We start from the raw sequence: 14,583 nt of genomic DNA on the forward strand, positions 1-14,583 counted from the left end.
ATCGGTCTTGAAATCTTGGGCGATCTCTCGGACGAGACGTTGGAAAGGCAGCTTGCGGATCAAAAGTTCAGTGCTCTTTTGATAACGACGAATCTCACGAAGGGCGACCGTGCCGGGCCTGTAACGGTGAGGTTTCTTGACACCTCCTGTCGCGGGAGCGCTTTTTCTGGCCGCCTTCGTGGCCAACTGTTTCCTAGGTGCCTTGCCACCGGTGGATTTACGAGCCGTCTGTTTAGTTCTCGCCATCTTGGATGAATTGAAACTTATCAATTAACGTTGTAGCTTCGACTGACCTGACCGACCGACCGTACGTACGAACGTTCGAAAGTCAACTGAAAATTTGCGTCGCTCGAACGGCCGTTTTATAAACTCGATGAGTCATACGGCGACGCCATTGGTGGATTCGTTTTTAACGCGAGGTGGAGCTGCCGTAACTTATAAATAGTCTCCTAGAATGAAATTTTGACGGTAGTTCCATAACGAACTTGGTCGAAGCTACGTCGTTTTGTACGAAGAATTTCCTAATTTTATCAAGATGACCGGTCGTGGTAAAGGTGGCAAAGGATTGGGTAAAGGTGGCGCCAAACGTCATCGCAAAGTTCTCCGCGATAACATCCAAGGTATAACGAAACCGGCGATCAGAAGATTGGCTCGTCGTGGTGGTGTGAAACGTATTTCCGGTCTCATCTACGAAGAAACCAGAGGTGTGTTGAAGGTCTTCCTCGAGAACGTCATCCGTGACGCCGTAACTTACACCGAACACGCAAAACGTAAGACCGTCACCGCCATGGACGTCGTCTACGCCCTGAAACGTCAAGGTCGTACCCTTTACGGTTTCGGCGGTTAATTTTATCATTTTATGACGTGTATATCCGCACCCTCAGAGGAATAACAACAACCCCCCCCCCGCAGGCAAACAAAAAAAAAACGGTTCTTTTCAGAACCACAAAATAAATCAAGCGAATTAAATATGTTGCTCATATGTGTTTTGTCTTTAATTCGAAATAATAATAATAAAAAAAAAAAAAAACGTACGGAGTGATCATTTTAATTTGTGATCCAGGTGGCCTTGACAATTTTAACAGTTTTAGGTTAGAACCTGGAAAAAGCGAAAAACTTTGACAAGTAATAAATAAATCCTCTCATCAAATGACGATCGTTACATCCGGTCGGTCATTAAGACACTAAAATAGCTTGAGGTTTCAAAAAAGAATGTTTTTGCCATGATGAGTAAATTTGAGGTTATGTCAAATGTGGGGTAGAAGTTACTCTCAGACGTGACTTGAAACAAAATCTCATAGCCGCCTACGTCACAAAATAAAACGATTGATTGTATTAGGATGTTCGAGACGGAGAGCACGTATAGGCTACCATCGGTGTCTGTATGCATGCATGCGTTCTTAACAGTTTCATGTGGGAAATGTGCAAAAATTTACGACGAATCGGAATGTTTCTTGAATTAAATAATCAATAGATAGTTTTGTCGAGTTCGTGCTTTCGTCGGGCGTTGAAATTTTCTAAAAATTACGATAAAAAGTCGTAAAAATCATCTTTCTTGGTTGAACGCAATCGAAAATTTTCCGTTCAGTCTGCGCTCGTATAATGAATTAATTAATTAATCGATTTAACTTCTTAAAATGGATCTTTTTCGATAAATCAGTATGAATAAATTATTAGGTTTTCTTTCGATCAAAAAAAAAAAAAAGTAACAGAAATTCCGATATTTATGCGTTTGTTTTATTAAATCTAACGACGTTTGGCTAAGTGAAATCGAAAAGACTTTTTTGGTCTCATGAATTGTAAACGTCAAATTAACATTCAATTGACAGCTTCGGAAACACTAGATTTACAAGCGCCCTGGACGTTTACACACGCCGTGCTGTAAAAAAATTGCCCAAATCGTCTGCTCTTCACATGCGTTTATAAATTAAAATCACTTTACCCATAATGAAGATTGATCACCAAAGTGGAATCTACCTAAATTATTATCTCAATTAAGACAATATTTCTATTTTTTAAGTAATATTAAAACGTTTTTTATACAGCGCCATCTTGTGTACTTTTTGTGCACCAACTACAAAATTGACAGAATTGACAGATGATGAAATTTACAAATGTCAGATGTGACAGTTCCCATAAATTTTGAAAAATCCAATTATTTAAATTAAAATTTTACGGCCAAAAAGTTTAATACAACTCTTGTGCGTTGACCATTTTACAGAGCTCAATGATTAAAGCACTCCGGGGCTACGCCGTCGTGCTTCAAACTGATTTCGCGCTGTAAAATGTAAGTTACCACACGCGACTGTAAATAACTATTAACATGATTCTCATAGGTAGGTTGTTGGTTTTTTTTTTTTTGGCGAAAAAATCAATTCGTTCGAGTTGAATTTTTGGCCCTGAGAAGGGCCGATGTGAAGATGGTCTTTTATACAAGTTTTTGTTTTTCGTTTGAGAAGACGACGACGAACGAATTAAATTTAAGGCTTCTTTTCGGTCTTCTTTGGCAACAAAACCGCCTGGATGTTAGGCAAGACACCGCCTTGGGCGATGGTCACGCCGGAAAGGAGCTTGTTTAACTCCTCGTCGTTCCTTATGGCCAATTGAAGATGTCTCGGAATGATACGTGTTTTCTTGTTATCTCTGGCGGCGTTTCCTGCCAATTCGAGTACTTCAGCGGCGAGATATTCCATAACGGCTGCCAAATAAACGGGAGCACCTGCACCCACTCTTTCGGCGTAGTTTCCTTTACGCAGAAGACGATGAATTCTGCCGACGGGGAACTGAAGTCCGGCACGACTGGAACGAGACTTCGCCTTTCCCTTCACTTTACCGCCTTTTCCTCTTCCGGACATGTTGTTGTTTGTTGTATTACGTTAAACAGCCAAAACACCACACCTACTGCGACTGACGACACGAAGCGCACGGACAAACGTACTGCTTCAAATAAATGCCGAAAGCTTGGAGCAACTTGTTGCTTGTAGAGTGTTGGAACGTGCCATGGACTCTTCCGTCTGCTTGATTGTCTGAAAACATACAAATGAATTAATATGGAACCAAAACTGATTCGTGCCGAACATGTTCGGCCTGAGATACAGAGTACCTTACCCCACAAGCGCCATTTTCGGGCGCTTGTGCTTGTGATGAATTTGTTCGTCGTAGTCCACGGCTACGCGAACGAGTGGGTTTCGATGTTGAGCCGCTCTTCGGAAGTACTTTTCTGCTGTTGCCAGCATAAAGTCTTTAAGAGACGGCATTTTTGCTTCTTCATGGAGCTGGGTGTTGCGAACGAACCATGGTGCGTTGAGTGCAGTGCGAAGGAACTTGTTCTGAACCCTCTGGAGGCATTTGATGTGCGTCGCTGCAGCGTGACCCCAAGCTGGGGACGCGTACATCATTACCGGTCGGACGATGGTCTTATACATCAAGAGTTTATTGCCGATCGAGAGACGACTGCGTCGCCCAATCATGGAATAAAGCTGCGAGATGATGCCATAAGCCTTGTTCCTCACACTGGTGGTGTGAGTTTTGCAGGTCATTCCTCGATCCAGAGTAACACCCAGATATTTGGCTTCGGATCTCCATGGGATTGGGGTATCGAACATGAAGACTTCACCATCCGGGTCTATTACTCTGTTGTCCCTGGTTCGCTTTTTGGTGAAGAGTACCGCGCTGCTTTTGGCAGCGTTAACTTCAATTCGCCAGCGAGTGAACCACTCCTCCAACCTGTCAAGGTTTTCTTGGAGTTTGCGAGTCACGGTCTCAGCGGAACCGCTTCGAACCAAGACTGCTGTGTCGTCAGCGTAGAGTGCCGTTGTGGAATCGGCGTCTACTGGCTTCGGGACGTCTGACATGAAGATGGCAAACAAGAACGGCGAAAGTATGGACCCCTGAGGTACCCCAGAGGTGATGTCTTTCATTGTCGATCTCGTAGTTCCAATCTTCGCTCGGAATTTCCTGTTTTCCAGGTATGATCGGATGATTTGCACCAAACCGATCGGAAAGCCGGCGTCGAGTAGCTTGTGGAGAAGCCCCTCGTGCCACACTTTATCGAATGCTTTTGCTACATCCAATAACACCGCGCCAGTGTGCCGTTTTCGATTGAAACTGTCTGTGACATGTTCCACTACTCGCAGCACTTGGTCGGTGGTAGAATGTCCATCCACGAATCCGAATTGCTCCGGTGGGATGATGACGTGTTCTCGTTCGAAGTCCTTTAGTCTCCACAATATCACCTTCTCCGCCATTTTCCCCATGCAGGGAAGTAGACTGATTGGGCGATAATTTTGTGGAAACTGTTGAGCTCCGCTCCCCTTCGGGAGAAAGATCACGTCGGCGATTTTCCATTTCTCGGGGAAATGTACTAATCGCAGCATTCCGTTGTAGATGGCGACAAGATGCATGACCGCGAGATCAGGAAAATGTCGTACCATCTTGTTGCTGATGCCATCAGGACCTGGGGCCTTTCTGACTTTCAGTTTTTTGATCATCGACCGTACTTCTGCTGGAGAAACTGGTCGAATCTCAGGAGCGCGCACTTGGTTGAGGCGTCTTTCGACGCATCTTTCGATCAGATCGACAAAGTCAGGGTCTGCATGCTCCCAATTGGGGCTGCATTGTCGTTCAAGGTTTAGCGCAAAAGCCTCAGCTTTCTCCTCCTCTGTGTAGACGACTCCGTCTTCACCGTGAATTGGAGGAAGCGGCTTGCGCTGATTTCGAAGGGCTTTGGTCATTCTCCACAATGAACAGTCCTCCGTGGTCAACTCTTCGAGTTTTTGGCACCATTTACTGTTACGGTACTCCTGAAGTCTCCGTCTGACTTCCGCACACAAACGATTCGCATCGGCTCGATCTACTGGAGCTAGGGTGCGGCGGTACCGCCTTCTAGCTCGGTTTCGATCTCGCACTAGGTCTCGAATGTCTGGCGGTAGGCCGTCACGACGTGTTCTTAGAGACACCGTGGTCGTAGCGTCAGTTTTCGCCTCTCGGACGCGGCTCTCGAGGTTTTCGATAGCTAGATCGATATCCTCTTTCACCCAAATCCGCGGCACTGGACCGACTCTGGTAGCTAATGACTCCTTGAAAAGTTGCCAGTTAACTTTGTCGAATTCTGCCGGCGGGTCCATCTCGTCTTCACGTCCCAGGTGAAGAATCACCGGGTCATGATCCGAGTCCAACTCGCCGCCGATCACTTGGATTCTCGTCTGGTGGACGACATCTTTCAGGACTGCGATGTCTAGGACGTCAGGTCGGCCGACATGCCCGAAATGGGTCGGCTCCTCCGGTCCAAGAACTACCATGTCCCGCTGATCGACAAATCTGTGCAGCAACCGTCCTTTGACATTTGTGACCCGACTGTTCCAAGTGGGATGCTTGGCATTCAGGTCCCCAGCCAATACGGTAGCGCCGCCGTCATTGTCGAAGATCTCCTCCAGGTCAGACTCCAGGAGTCGAGAGGGTGGTGCATAGGCGGCGTACAATTTCAGCGTACCAGCGTTTGCTGTGTGTACGGCGATGCCAGTCACCTCCAATCGTTCCAGTTGCGGAGTCGCAATCTCATTGTGATCGATCGAATTTTTGACGTAAACAGCGGTTCCTCCACCTCCGCCGTTTTGTCTGTCATTTCTGTACAGGACGAAATTTCTCAATTTTGGATTATCTGCTGGTCGCAGATGTGTTTCCGTAATTAAGAGAATATCCGCCTGGACATCCGTTGCGAAACGCTCTAGGTCGTTGCGCTTGTGTCGGAGGCCGTTGGCATTCCAAACGACCACCTGCAGTGACTCCGGCTTAGTTTTTCTAACCATGCAATGCCTGGCTTAAAATTTCCATCAGCTGGTCTGTCTGCTTTTTGAAGCGCTTTAACCTGTCGGGACTTGGTTTAGTGGCTGCGAAGTCGCTCCACATCTCGCCAATTGTCCGCGCCACTATCTCCATGGAGTTGGAGTCTGTGGCAGAGGACTGTCCCTTGTGAGCCTTCGGGGGCGGCGTCACCTTGGGTGGACCTGGAGTTCCGCTTTTAACCTGCTTTGCAGCAGATTTAGCGGGTTTCCCGGTCTCCACTTTTGGTTTCGACGCTTCGGGCATGCCCCTTGCTGGTACCGGCTTCTTTGGCGCCGCCACGGTGGGAGTGGCGACTTGGGGTTTGTCCGATCCCGCATTGGGATGCTTGGGACAGCCCCTAAAATTAGCCGGGTGCGAACCTCCGCAATTCGCACATTTCTTTGGGTTTTTGCCATCGCATTCTCGAGAGACATGGGGTCCAGCGCATTTCACGCACCTGGTGGTAGCGTGACAGCCGCGCTGTGAGTGACCCCACTGCTGGCAACGGAAGCACTGGCCGTTAGACCGGCGCTTCTTCAGCGGCTCTGTCGTCACCTGGAGGCCTTGAACCGTGGTTAGGTCGTAAATGTGCCGATGTTCACGTGGAACCTCGACTACGACCATGTCCAGCGGTTTTTTATTCGCCATCATGCGTGAGCATTTGCCCACGGCGAATCCGCGCCCCAGGAGTTCTTGTTCGACCGACTTTATGTCAGCCATTGACGAGACTCCACGTAGGACGACTTTCAACGGTTTTTCGCTTTTCAGCGAAAAGGAGTGGAAAGGCAGCTTTTCCACGTCAAACAATTTCGTCATGCGACGGAAATCGTCGACAGTACTTGGCTGGATTCTTATTCCACCCACGACCGCTTTTGCCTTGGTGTAGCTGATGGTACGACTCCGAAGAAGTGTGGAGACCTCATTCCACGACTTCGTTATTTCGTCCCTGTGGAGAATCACCGGTGGGATTTTCTCCAGACGATCCGAAGTCGCGTTTTGGTCGCGAGATTCGGGGACGACCTTTTGGGGCTTTTTAGCCGACTTGAAGTTCCTCGAAAGGGCCTTCGTCGACAATTTCGCCTCGCGTTCGTCGTCCTCCTCGCTCTCAGAAACAACCACTCTTCGTTTTTTGGCCTTTCGGCTAAGAACGGTAGTGAATAGTTCCTCTTCAGGTTCCGATTCCTCCGAAAAGGAGAAAACCAGTTCCATTGACGCGTCGGCCTCTGGGACGCCGCCGCCTACTAACACCTCCTCAGAGGTCTTTTCGGGGAATAGCGGCGTCGAGACGTCGGCGGACGTCGATGGAACAGCTGTCTCAGCCGTTGCTGATTGGCCAGCCGTTTCCATCGGTTCGGGTGCCTTCTTCTTCGGTTTCTTCGATTTCTTCGATTTCTTCTTCTTCTTCTCCGCTTTTTCTTCGTCCGTTGGTGGAGGAAGGACAGCGGGGGATTGCGGTCGTGCCTGGAGAACCACGTCGATGAGGTCGCGACGGATGTCTGAAAAGACACCGTTCACCAGCGACTCAAGCAGTTCTGCTCGCAGTTTTTCCCCCAAGTCCGCGACGGCTTTCGCCACCGTTTCTTCGAGGGACAGCGTCCCAGCCATCTTCGGGATTGGGCGGACCTCGTGGAATTTTCTTCTGTCCGGGTGCGATGCGAATTTTAATTCGTGTCTCAGATTGTGCGAAAATTAATTTGTGACGGGTGGGCGGAGTCACCCAACATGAATTTTATTTTCATGTGTCGGGACTTTGGGAAGTCAGGATTATTTATTATTAATTGAGCTTTATCTCATTAATGATTTGCGATGTGCTGAAAAGCACGTCTTTGTAGTGCTGAAAAGCACGATTTGTTTGCGCTGAAAAGCACTGGTTATGCGCTGAAAAGCACGATTTGGTTCGCTGCGAAAGCCACGAATGGGAGTTCTGGATCGCTGAGAGAAACAAGGAGGCGTGACCCTTCTCGTTCCGATGCTGGACTCAGAGTATGCCGAAAGCGTGGAAGGCTAGAAATTTATATGGTCGGTACAGCGCCATCTCGTTAAGGCAATGGTCGAACGACGAACTAAGGTGGAGCGTCTGTTTGACGCTCGCTCGTTATAAATAGAGGGATTTTAGGTGTGCGGCGTTTTAGATCGAGTATACTCGTCGTAACGTGCACGTCGTGTCTGTCTCGTTTTCTCTGTTTTTTTAAACGTTTTTATAACTCTACGACCAGAAAAATAAAAGTATAATGCCACCCAAGACCAGCGGTAAGGCGGCCAAGAAGGCCGGAAAAGCTCAAAAGAACATCTCGAAGAGCGACAAGAAAAAGAAGCGCAGGAGGAAGGAGAGTTACGCCATCTACATTTACAAGGTGTTGAAGCAGGTCCATCCCGATACCGGTATCTCCAGCAAGGCTATGTCTATCATGAACAGTTTCGTGAACGACATCTTCGAACGTATAGCCGCCGAAGCGAGTCGTCTCGCTCATTACAACAAACGTTCGACCATAACCAGCAGGGAGATCCAGACGGCGGTGCGTCTTCTTTTGCCCGGTGAATTGGCGAAGCACGCCGTTTCTGAAGGAACCAAGGCCGTCACCAAATACACCAGTTCAAAGTAAAAATCCTCCTCGAGCAGCTTGGAAGTTGTTTGGAAAAACAACAAAAAAAAAAATCGGTTCTTTTCAGAACCACAAATTCAACTCGAACGAATTAAAAATTTTCGTCTTAATAAACTATAAGTTCCTCAGAGAGAATATAAACGACGATGGAAAAAAAAAAATATATATATATATTTAAAAAAAGTTTGACATCAGAAATGTTAATTAAAAAAGAAAAGAGGAGAGACAACGGCACGCGGTGTTCCCAAGCGGTCACCCATCCAAGTACTGACCGCGCCCGACGTTGCTTAACTTCGCTGATCAGACGAGAAGCAAAATTCAAATTCAAATTCAAATTCAAATTCAAAAAGGGGTCTTTATTATTTGAAAGTGATACAGATATGGGCCCGCTGGGCGCACATGTAGTAGTCATATTGTACATTTTACCAGATAACAAAGTGTTTAATTGCGGTTATGCTGTAGGCTTAAGAGGGTGTGGTTTTTAAGATTAGTTGTTTACATTGTATTAAATGTTCAGTTTGAACTGCAGGAAAACCAGTTGAAAAACCTGCACAGATCTGCTTAAACTAACTTAACCTAATTATTTACAGAAATATTTACAGTGTGAAAGTGGAGAAGTTGTCGTTCTTTCTCATTTAGATGGTGGCAATTAAAAAACATTTACGTGTCGTGTCCTGTCGTTTGCGTTCAGTGTGTCTCATTCGTTCGTTGGCACGCACCGCCGAGTCAGTTATCGTCGCGCTATCAAGTTACGTCGCAGGTGTTCGATGCACCTGCACGCACAGCTGCACCATTTAGTCAGTCCTTTTGTTTGGAAGTCTGTTTTGTCATTGTTTAGTCTGTACATTTTGCTTTCGTTATCGCGGTGTAATTAAGATTCTAGAAGTCGTAACCTTCCAGGTTATTTGCAAAGTCAAGATAGGCGGTTAATTTCTCTTGTTTAGAGGTGGCTTTTTCTAACAATTTACATAGATCATTGGCGCAACGCATCAGTTCGTTTAGATTACATATTTGATTTATGCGCTGTAGAGGAGCAATTATGTCTGCGAGATTAGCACTTGCACTTGTTTTCATTGGGACGGTAGCACTTGCACTTGCACTTACGTTTGTTTTCATTGGAGGCCAAATATTGGCGTAGGTTGTCGATGCTGTTGATGTGGTAGGCGTTTGATGGCGAGTCCATGGATTAGTTTTAGGTTGCGGTGCGGGCACATAATTAGTAACATTATTATTTGTGTTTAGTTTAGCTTGTAGTGTTTCTACTCTCTTTTTGTACTCAGGGCAGTCTGTGCTGCTCGCTAGGTGTTCACCGTGACAGTTGTTGCACTTGGTTGTTGGGTTTAAACAGGTTTTCACGTTGTGTGGTTCACTACACTTCAGACATACAATTTGAGCCGCGCACATTGACGTTGAGTGCCCCCACTGTTGGCAATTGTGACATTGAATAATTAGTCTTTTGTTGATGTGGCGTTCCCAGGTTACTTTGGTGTGTAGGATTACGTAGAATTTGTTGTTTAGTCCTTTGAGTGTGACTTCTTGTTGCGTGATGACTAAGAACTTTGGTCTCAACGTTTTCTTCATTTCAATTACGTTTACAACAGGGATGCGTAGTGTTTGTAGTTCTTCATGCAGTTCTGCAATGGTAGGGTTTGAGTCTAAGCCTTTAAGGACAAAGGCGTGAGTTTTGTCCTCTTTGTGCATATAAGGGTGATGATTAATTTCTTCACTTTTGAGAGCATTGGAGAGATTTATCCAGTCTTCTTTCGTAGATGTTTGAATTGTTGTTCTGTTTCTTGTGTACTTTAGCGTGTACCCTTTTGTTGTGCTTTTTTTGATGAGTTCATTTAGAGTGGTGTAGTTTGTTGGTTGCCCGTGTAGGATGATAGGTGGTGGCGGTTTGGTTGTGATTTTCTTTGGAGGCGGTACGTCGTCCTCATCTTCACTTGTGTTGTCTAGGGGTTGAAATTTGTTTTTAGTTGGTACTGCTTTTGTTTTAAAGTCCGCCTTTTTGAGAAGGACTGCTGTTTTTCTGGGGGGTGGAAGTTTGAAGTCTCCGTCCTCTTCCATGCTCGTGTAGCCGTCTTCGCTGTTCATTTTAAATGTGATTAACGTTTCCTTGGTGGTTTTGTCTTGTTTTGGTTTTTCGATAAGATGATCGAGTTTGCTTTTTTCTGGCTTGTTAATGGGGTCAATTTTGGTGTCGCTGGCGTTTTTAGCGGTGATTTTGAAGGGAGTCCATCTTGAAGATTCACCTTTAATTGGTTGGCATTTTGGTCTCATGCAATTGTTTTTGTTTAATAAGTTTGCACGTACACGTGCAGCCTTATCATTACGTCGTACTTTCGGTTTATTTTGCACTATTGTCTGTTGCTATGCGCTCGCTCAATGGAGCGGCGTTTCACACACAGCGCGACGCGGGGGCACAAAGTGCAACGTTGCGGTTCACGAGGCGATGCACACGTGCAAGTGTGGCTTAGCTCGCACAAAGAAAGTTTTATTCACGCAACACGTCCGTTCACTTCGAGTGCTGGAAGCAGACTAAGACGAGAAGCGGTGCATTCAACGTGGTATGGCCGTTGCCTGGTAAAATTTTCCAATATGGTAGGTCGTCGTTGACGATTTTTTGTGATTGTTCTATCGTTTGAATGTGACAGTCTTCGATGGTACGCATTTCAGAAAATATACAAGATTTAAAAGAAGAAATTAAATTTTTTCTTTTTTGCGAGTGGCTTTTCTAGTATTTTTTTTTGCGACGAAATGACGAGAAAGAACTCGTCGTATCAGCCGTCAAATTGTTGTTCGTTTGACGATCTGTACGAATCACTTGCGATTAACGTAATTTATAATTTGATTTAAAATTGATTTTACTTACTTGCTTAGATGAAAACGGCACCCACTTGATGTAAACGCCGATACAGACCGTAGATAAATGAACCCCGAACGGGGTTAATTCATGAACTGACCGTAATAGTACGGTTGAAGGTTCGCCGCCGCCGCCGCTACCTGCTTTCTTTCTGCGAACTGATAACAGGGTCGGTTTCTTTGTCCGTTCATTCATCGAAATTCCCACCACTCTGGTCGGGCGAGGCGAGGTGTTGTTGTTTCATGATTTGTTTTCGATTCATTCTTTTTCTGACGTTCGATTCATAGTGATGTGTTGTCGAAAGTGTCGTCGTCGTCACGTTTAAACAAGAACGTTTAAGTGAGTACATATTTCATTTAAAAACGTTCGTCGTACGTCGTTTCTACTCGAAATGTCGACGATTGAGAGGGAATGTTTTGTGAATTTGTATGTTTTTCGTTTTTGTCAAGAACGAATGAAAATTTCGTTCGATTTCTGTCGACCGACGACCGACCGAAAATCCGCCGACATCGACGTAGTTTTGTTTGGAGTGTCGGTAAAATGCAAACAATGCAAGATTTTCGTATTTTTTTTGGTTTGTGGTGTTTGGGTATTTTTTCTTGGATAATAAAATGGTTTCTTCGAGAGAAATTGCTTCTTTCGAAATGAATTGCCGAGAAAAATTAAAAATCTCGTCCGTTCCCGTCGCTCGATGTTCGACGGTCGTCTGTCTGATTTTCTCTTTATTTTCGTTAAATTGACGAGAATTTCGCCGTCAAAACTGTTTTCGGTCAAGCTTCGATGATCGGATTTTGTCGTGTGAGGTCATTTTTGAGAAAAAAATGCCGATTTAGCGGAAAAAGTCGTTGAAAAAGTCCGTTCGTCGTATAAATTCGTTTCTCATGGTCGAGTCCGAAATTGACGTCGTTTTTTTTCCGACTTGTTCGTCAAGATCGTTTTCAAAAATCAACTCACACGAAAGGGGACGGTTTTATCTTCGTTCTTGAAAAAATTCGACCTCTTCGGACGTCATCTTCGACCTTTTGGGAATTTTTTTCCTACACTCTGCATGTTCGTCGGTCGTCGCTCCGATCCGTGCTGCGTCTCTTTGCGAGGCGATTTTCGATAACATCGCACGTACTTTTCGACCGTTTCGTTCGTGAAACTTGTAGAGGATGGTTCCAAGTTTGTCTGGTCGAAAGCGTAACTTTCCTGTTATTCGTGGAAAACGCGTAACGTCTACGTCGAACTTGGATGTCATCTCCTTGTTTCGGAAGGTCTTTGTTCGAGTCGACGTTCGATCGGTCCCCGTTCGCTTTTGGAGGTCGGCTGGTCGTCCGGGAAAACTTGAGGTAATCCAGGAGGCCATCGCCGACCGAATCGCTCACGTTCCCGCACCCGGAGGCGGTGATCTTCGCGTAAAGAGAACGATGCCATCACGCGAAAGCTGGATTCGAGGCCCACTGAATTTTCTAACTTGACGAGAAGGCTCTCGTTTAGTCCGCGGTCCGCGCGTTTTCGAACGCGCCAACACTTTGACTTTGGCGCCCAATTCGTTCTGTAAAGTTCATTCGTTCTTTCACGAAGAATAAGTACATACCTGCCCATAATAAAAAGAAAAAAAAACACGAAAATATGGCCGACGTAGAAAATCAAGCAGCTTCGACGGTCGCCGGTGCCACTTCCGGCTCCTCACCGGTGAAGAAAGAGAAAAAGCCCAAAAATCCGAGAAGCAAACCTTCTCATCCGCCCACTTCGGAGATGGTCACCAACGCCATCAAGGGTTTGAAGGAACGCGGCGGTTCTTCGTTGCAGGCGATCAAGAAATACGTCGCGGCCAACTACAAAGTCGACGCGGAAAAATTCGCGCCTTTCATCAAGAAGTACCTTAAGGGGGCCGTCGCTTCAGGTTCGTTGGTCCAAACCAAAGGAAAAGGAGCTTCCGGTTCGTTCAAGTTGGCTTCTGCCGTCACCGGTGCAGCTAAGGCTCCGTCCGCCACGAAAAAGAGGTCAACCGCTGCGACCGCGTCGTCATCGGCAAAATCCAAAAAGACGGGCGTTGCGAAACGTTCCGTCGCGTCAGCGCCGACGTCCGCCGAAAAAGGATCCGCCTCTAAGGCCGGTAAGAAGACCGCCCCCGCCGCTTCGGCGAAATCTAAGAAAACTGCCGCCGAAAAGAAGAGCGTCGCCGTATCGAAGGCGAGAAAGGCTGCGTCCGCTCCCGAAAAGAAAGCCAGCGCCGCCTCCAGATCGCCCGTCAAACAACCCAAGACCCCATCGAAAGCGAAGAAATCCAACAAGGCCGGTCCAACGAAGAAACCTAAAGCGCCAAAACCGAAAACGGCGAAAGCCGTCACCGCCAAAGCCAAAAAAACCGCTTCACCCAAGAGAAAGAAGTGAAAAGTCGACGACGACGATGATGATTTAATTTTTTCAACGGCGACGACGACGACGACGTCCTGGTGGTTTCGGGAACGTGCTCCGATCGTATATATCGACGTAGGGGCACCATCGATACAACAAATAAATGGCCCTTTTCAGGGCCACAATTATTTTCAAGAAACGAACGAAAGATTCGCTTAAAATAATGCATACATTCTTGAGATACTTATTTCATTCATAATTTTCCCGCCTCGTAACTCGATATTCCAAACAGTGTTTTACAAAGAATGATAAACTTAATATAATAATGTTGTTTCAAATAGTCTCAGTTAAAAGAAACTGGGTGATAATTTGGCAACATTTCTATTACATTTCATGAAATGAAAAAGAAAAAAAGAAAAACAAAAGTTTATCGTTTTATGTAAGTACGAGTTTTGTGAATAAATCACATAACCTAACTTTTTTTTTTTTTTTTTTTTAATATTTATCTCAAGAAGTTGCATGCGCGAACGATAAATTTTTAATTCGTTGGAAAATAATTGTGGTTCTGAAAAGAACCGATTTTTTTTTTTTTTTTCTCCTTTTAACACCTTCGTAGATGAAGAATTTGTTAATTCCAGGTGGTCGAATCGTCATCGGATGAAATTTAAGCCCTCTCGCCACGAATGCGTCTCGCCAATTGGATGTCTTTCGGCATGATCGTGACACGTTTGGCGTGGATGGCGCACAAGTTGGTGTCTTCGAAGAGGCCGACGAGGTACGCCTCGCTGGCTTCTTGAAGTGCCATCACGGCCGAACTTTGGAAACGGAGATCGGTCTTGAAATCTTGGGCGATCTCTCGGACGAGACGTTGGAAAGGCAGCTTGCGGATCAAAAGTTCAGTGCTCTTTTGATAACGACGAATCTCACGAAGGGCGACCGTGTCGGGCCTGT

General features: G+C 45.9%; 1 protein-coding gene across 1 annotated transcript; it reads left to right on the forward strand.

Annotated features, from left to right (window-relative positions):
• Window positions 1-12,903: 12,903 nt before the first annotated feature.
• On the forward strand, window positions 12,904-13,668 carry LOC148169284 (uncharacterized). The gene has a single exon (XM_088043464.1). The coding sequence runs from the start codon at window positions 12,904-12,906 to the stop codon at window positions 13,666-13,668; it is 765 nt and encodes a 254-aa protein (XP_087899590.1).
• Window positions 13,669-14,583: the final 915 nt, after the last annotated feature.

This window comes from Gnatocerus cornutus, chromosome 8 (assembly GCF_029298725.1).
Source record: "Gnatocerus cornutus isolate USDA-ARS CGAHR chromosome 8, icGnaCorn1.1, whole genome shotgun sequence".
Classification (NCBI taxonomy): domain Eukaryota; kingdom Metazoa; phylum Arthropoda; class Insecta; order Coleoptera; family Tenebrionidae; genus Gnatocerus; species Gnatocerus cornutus.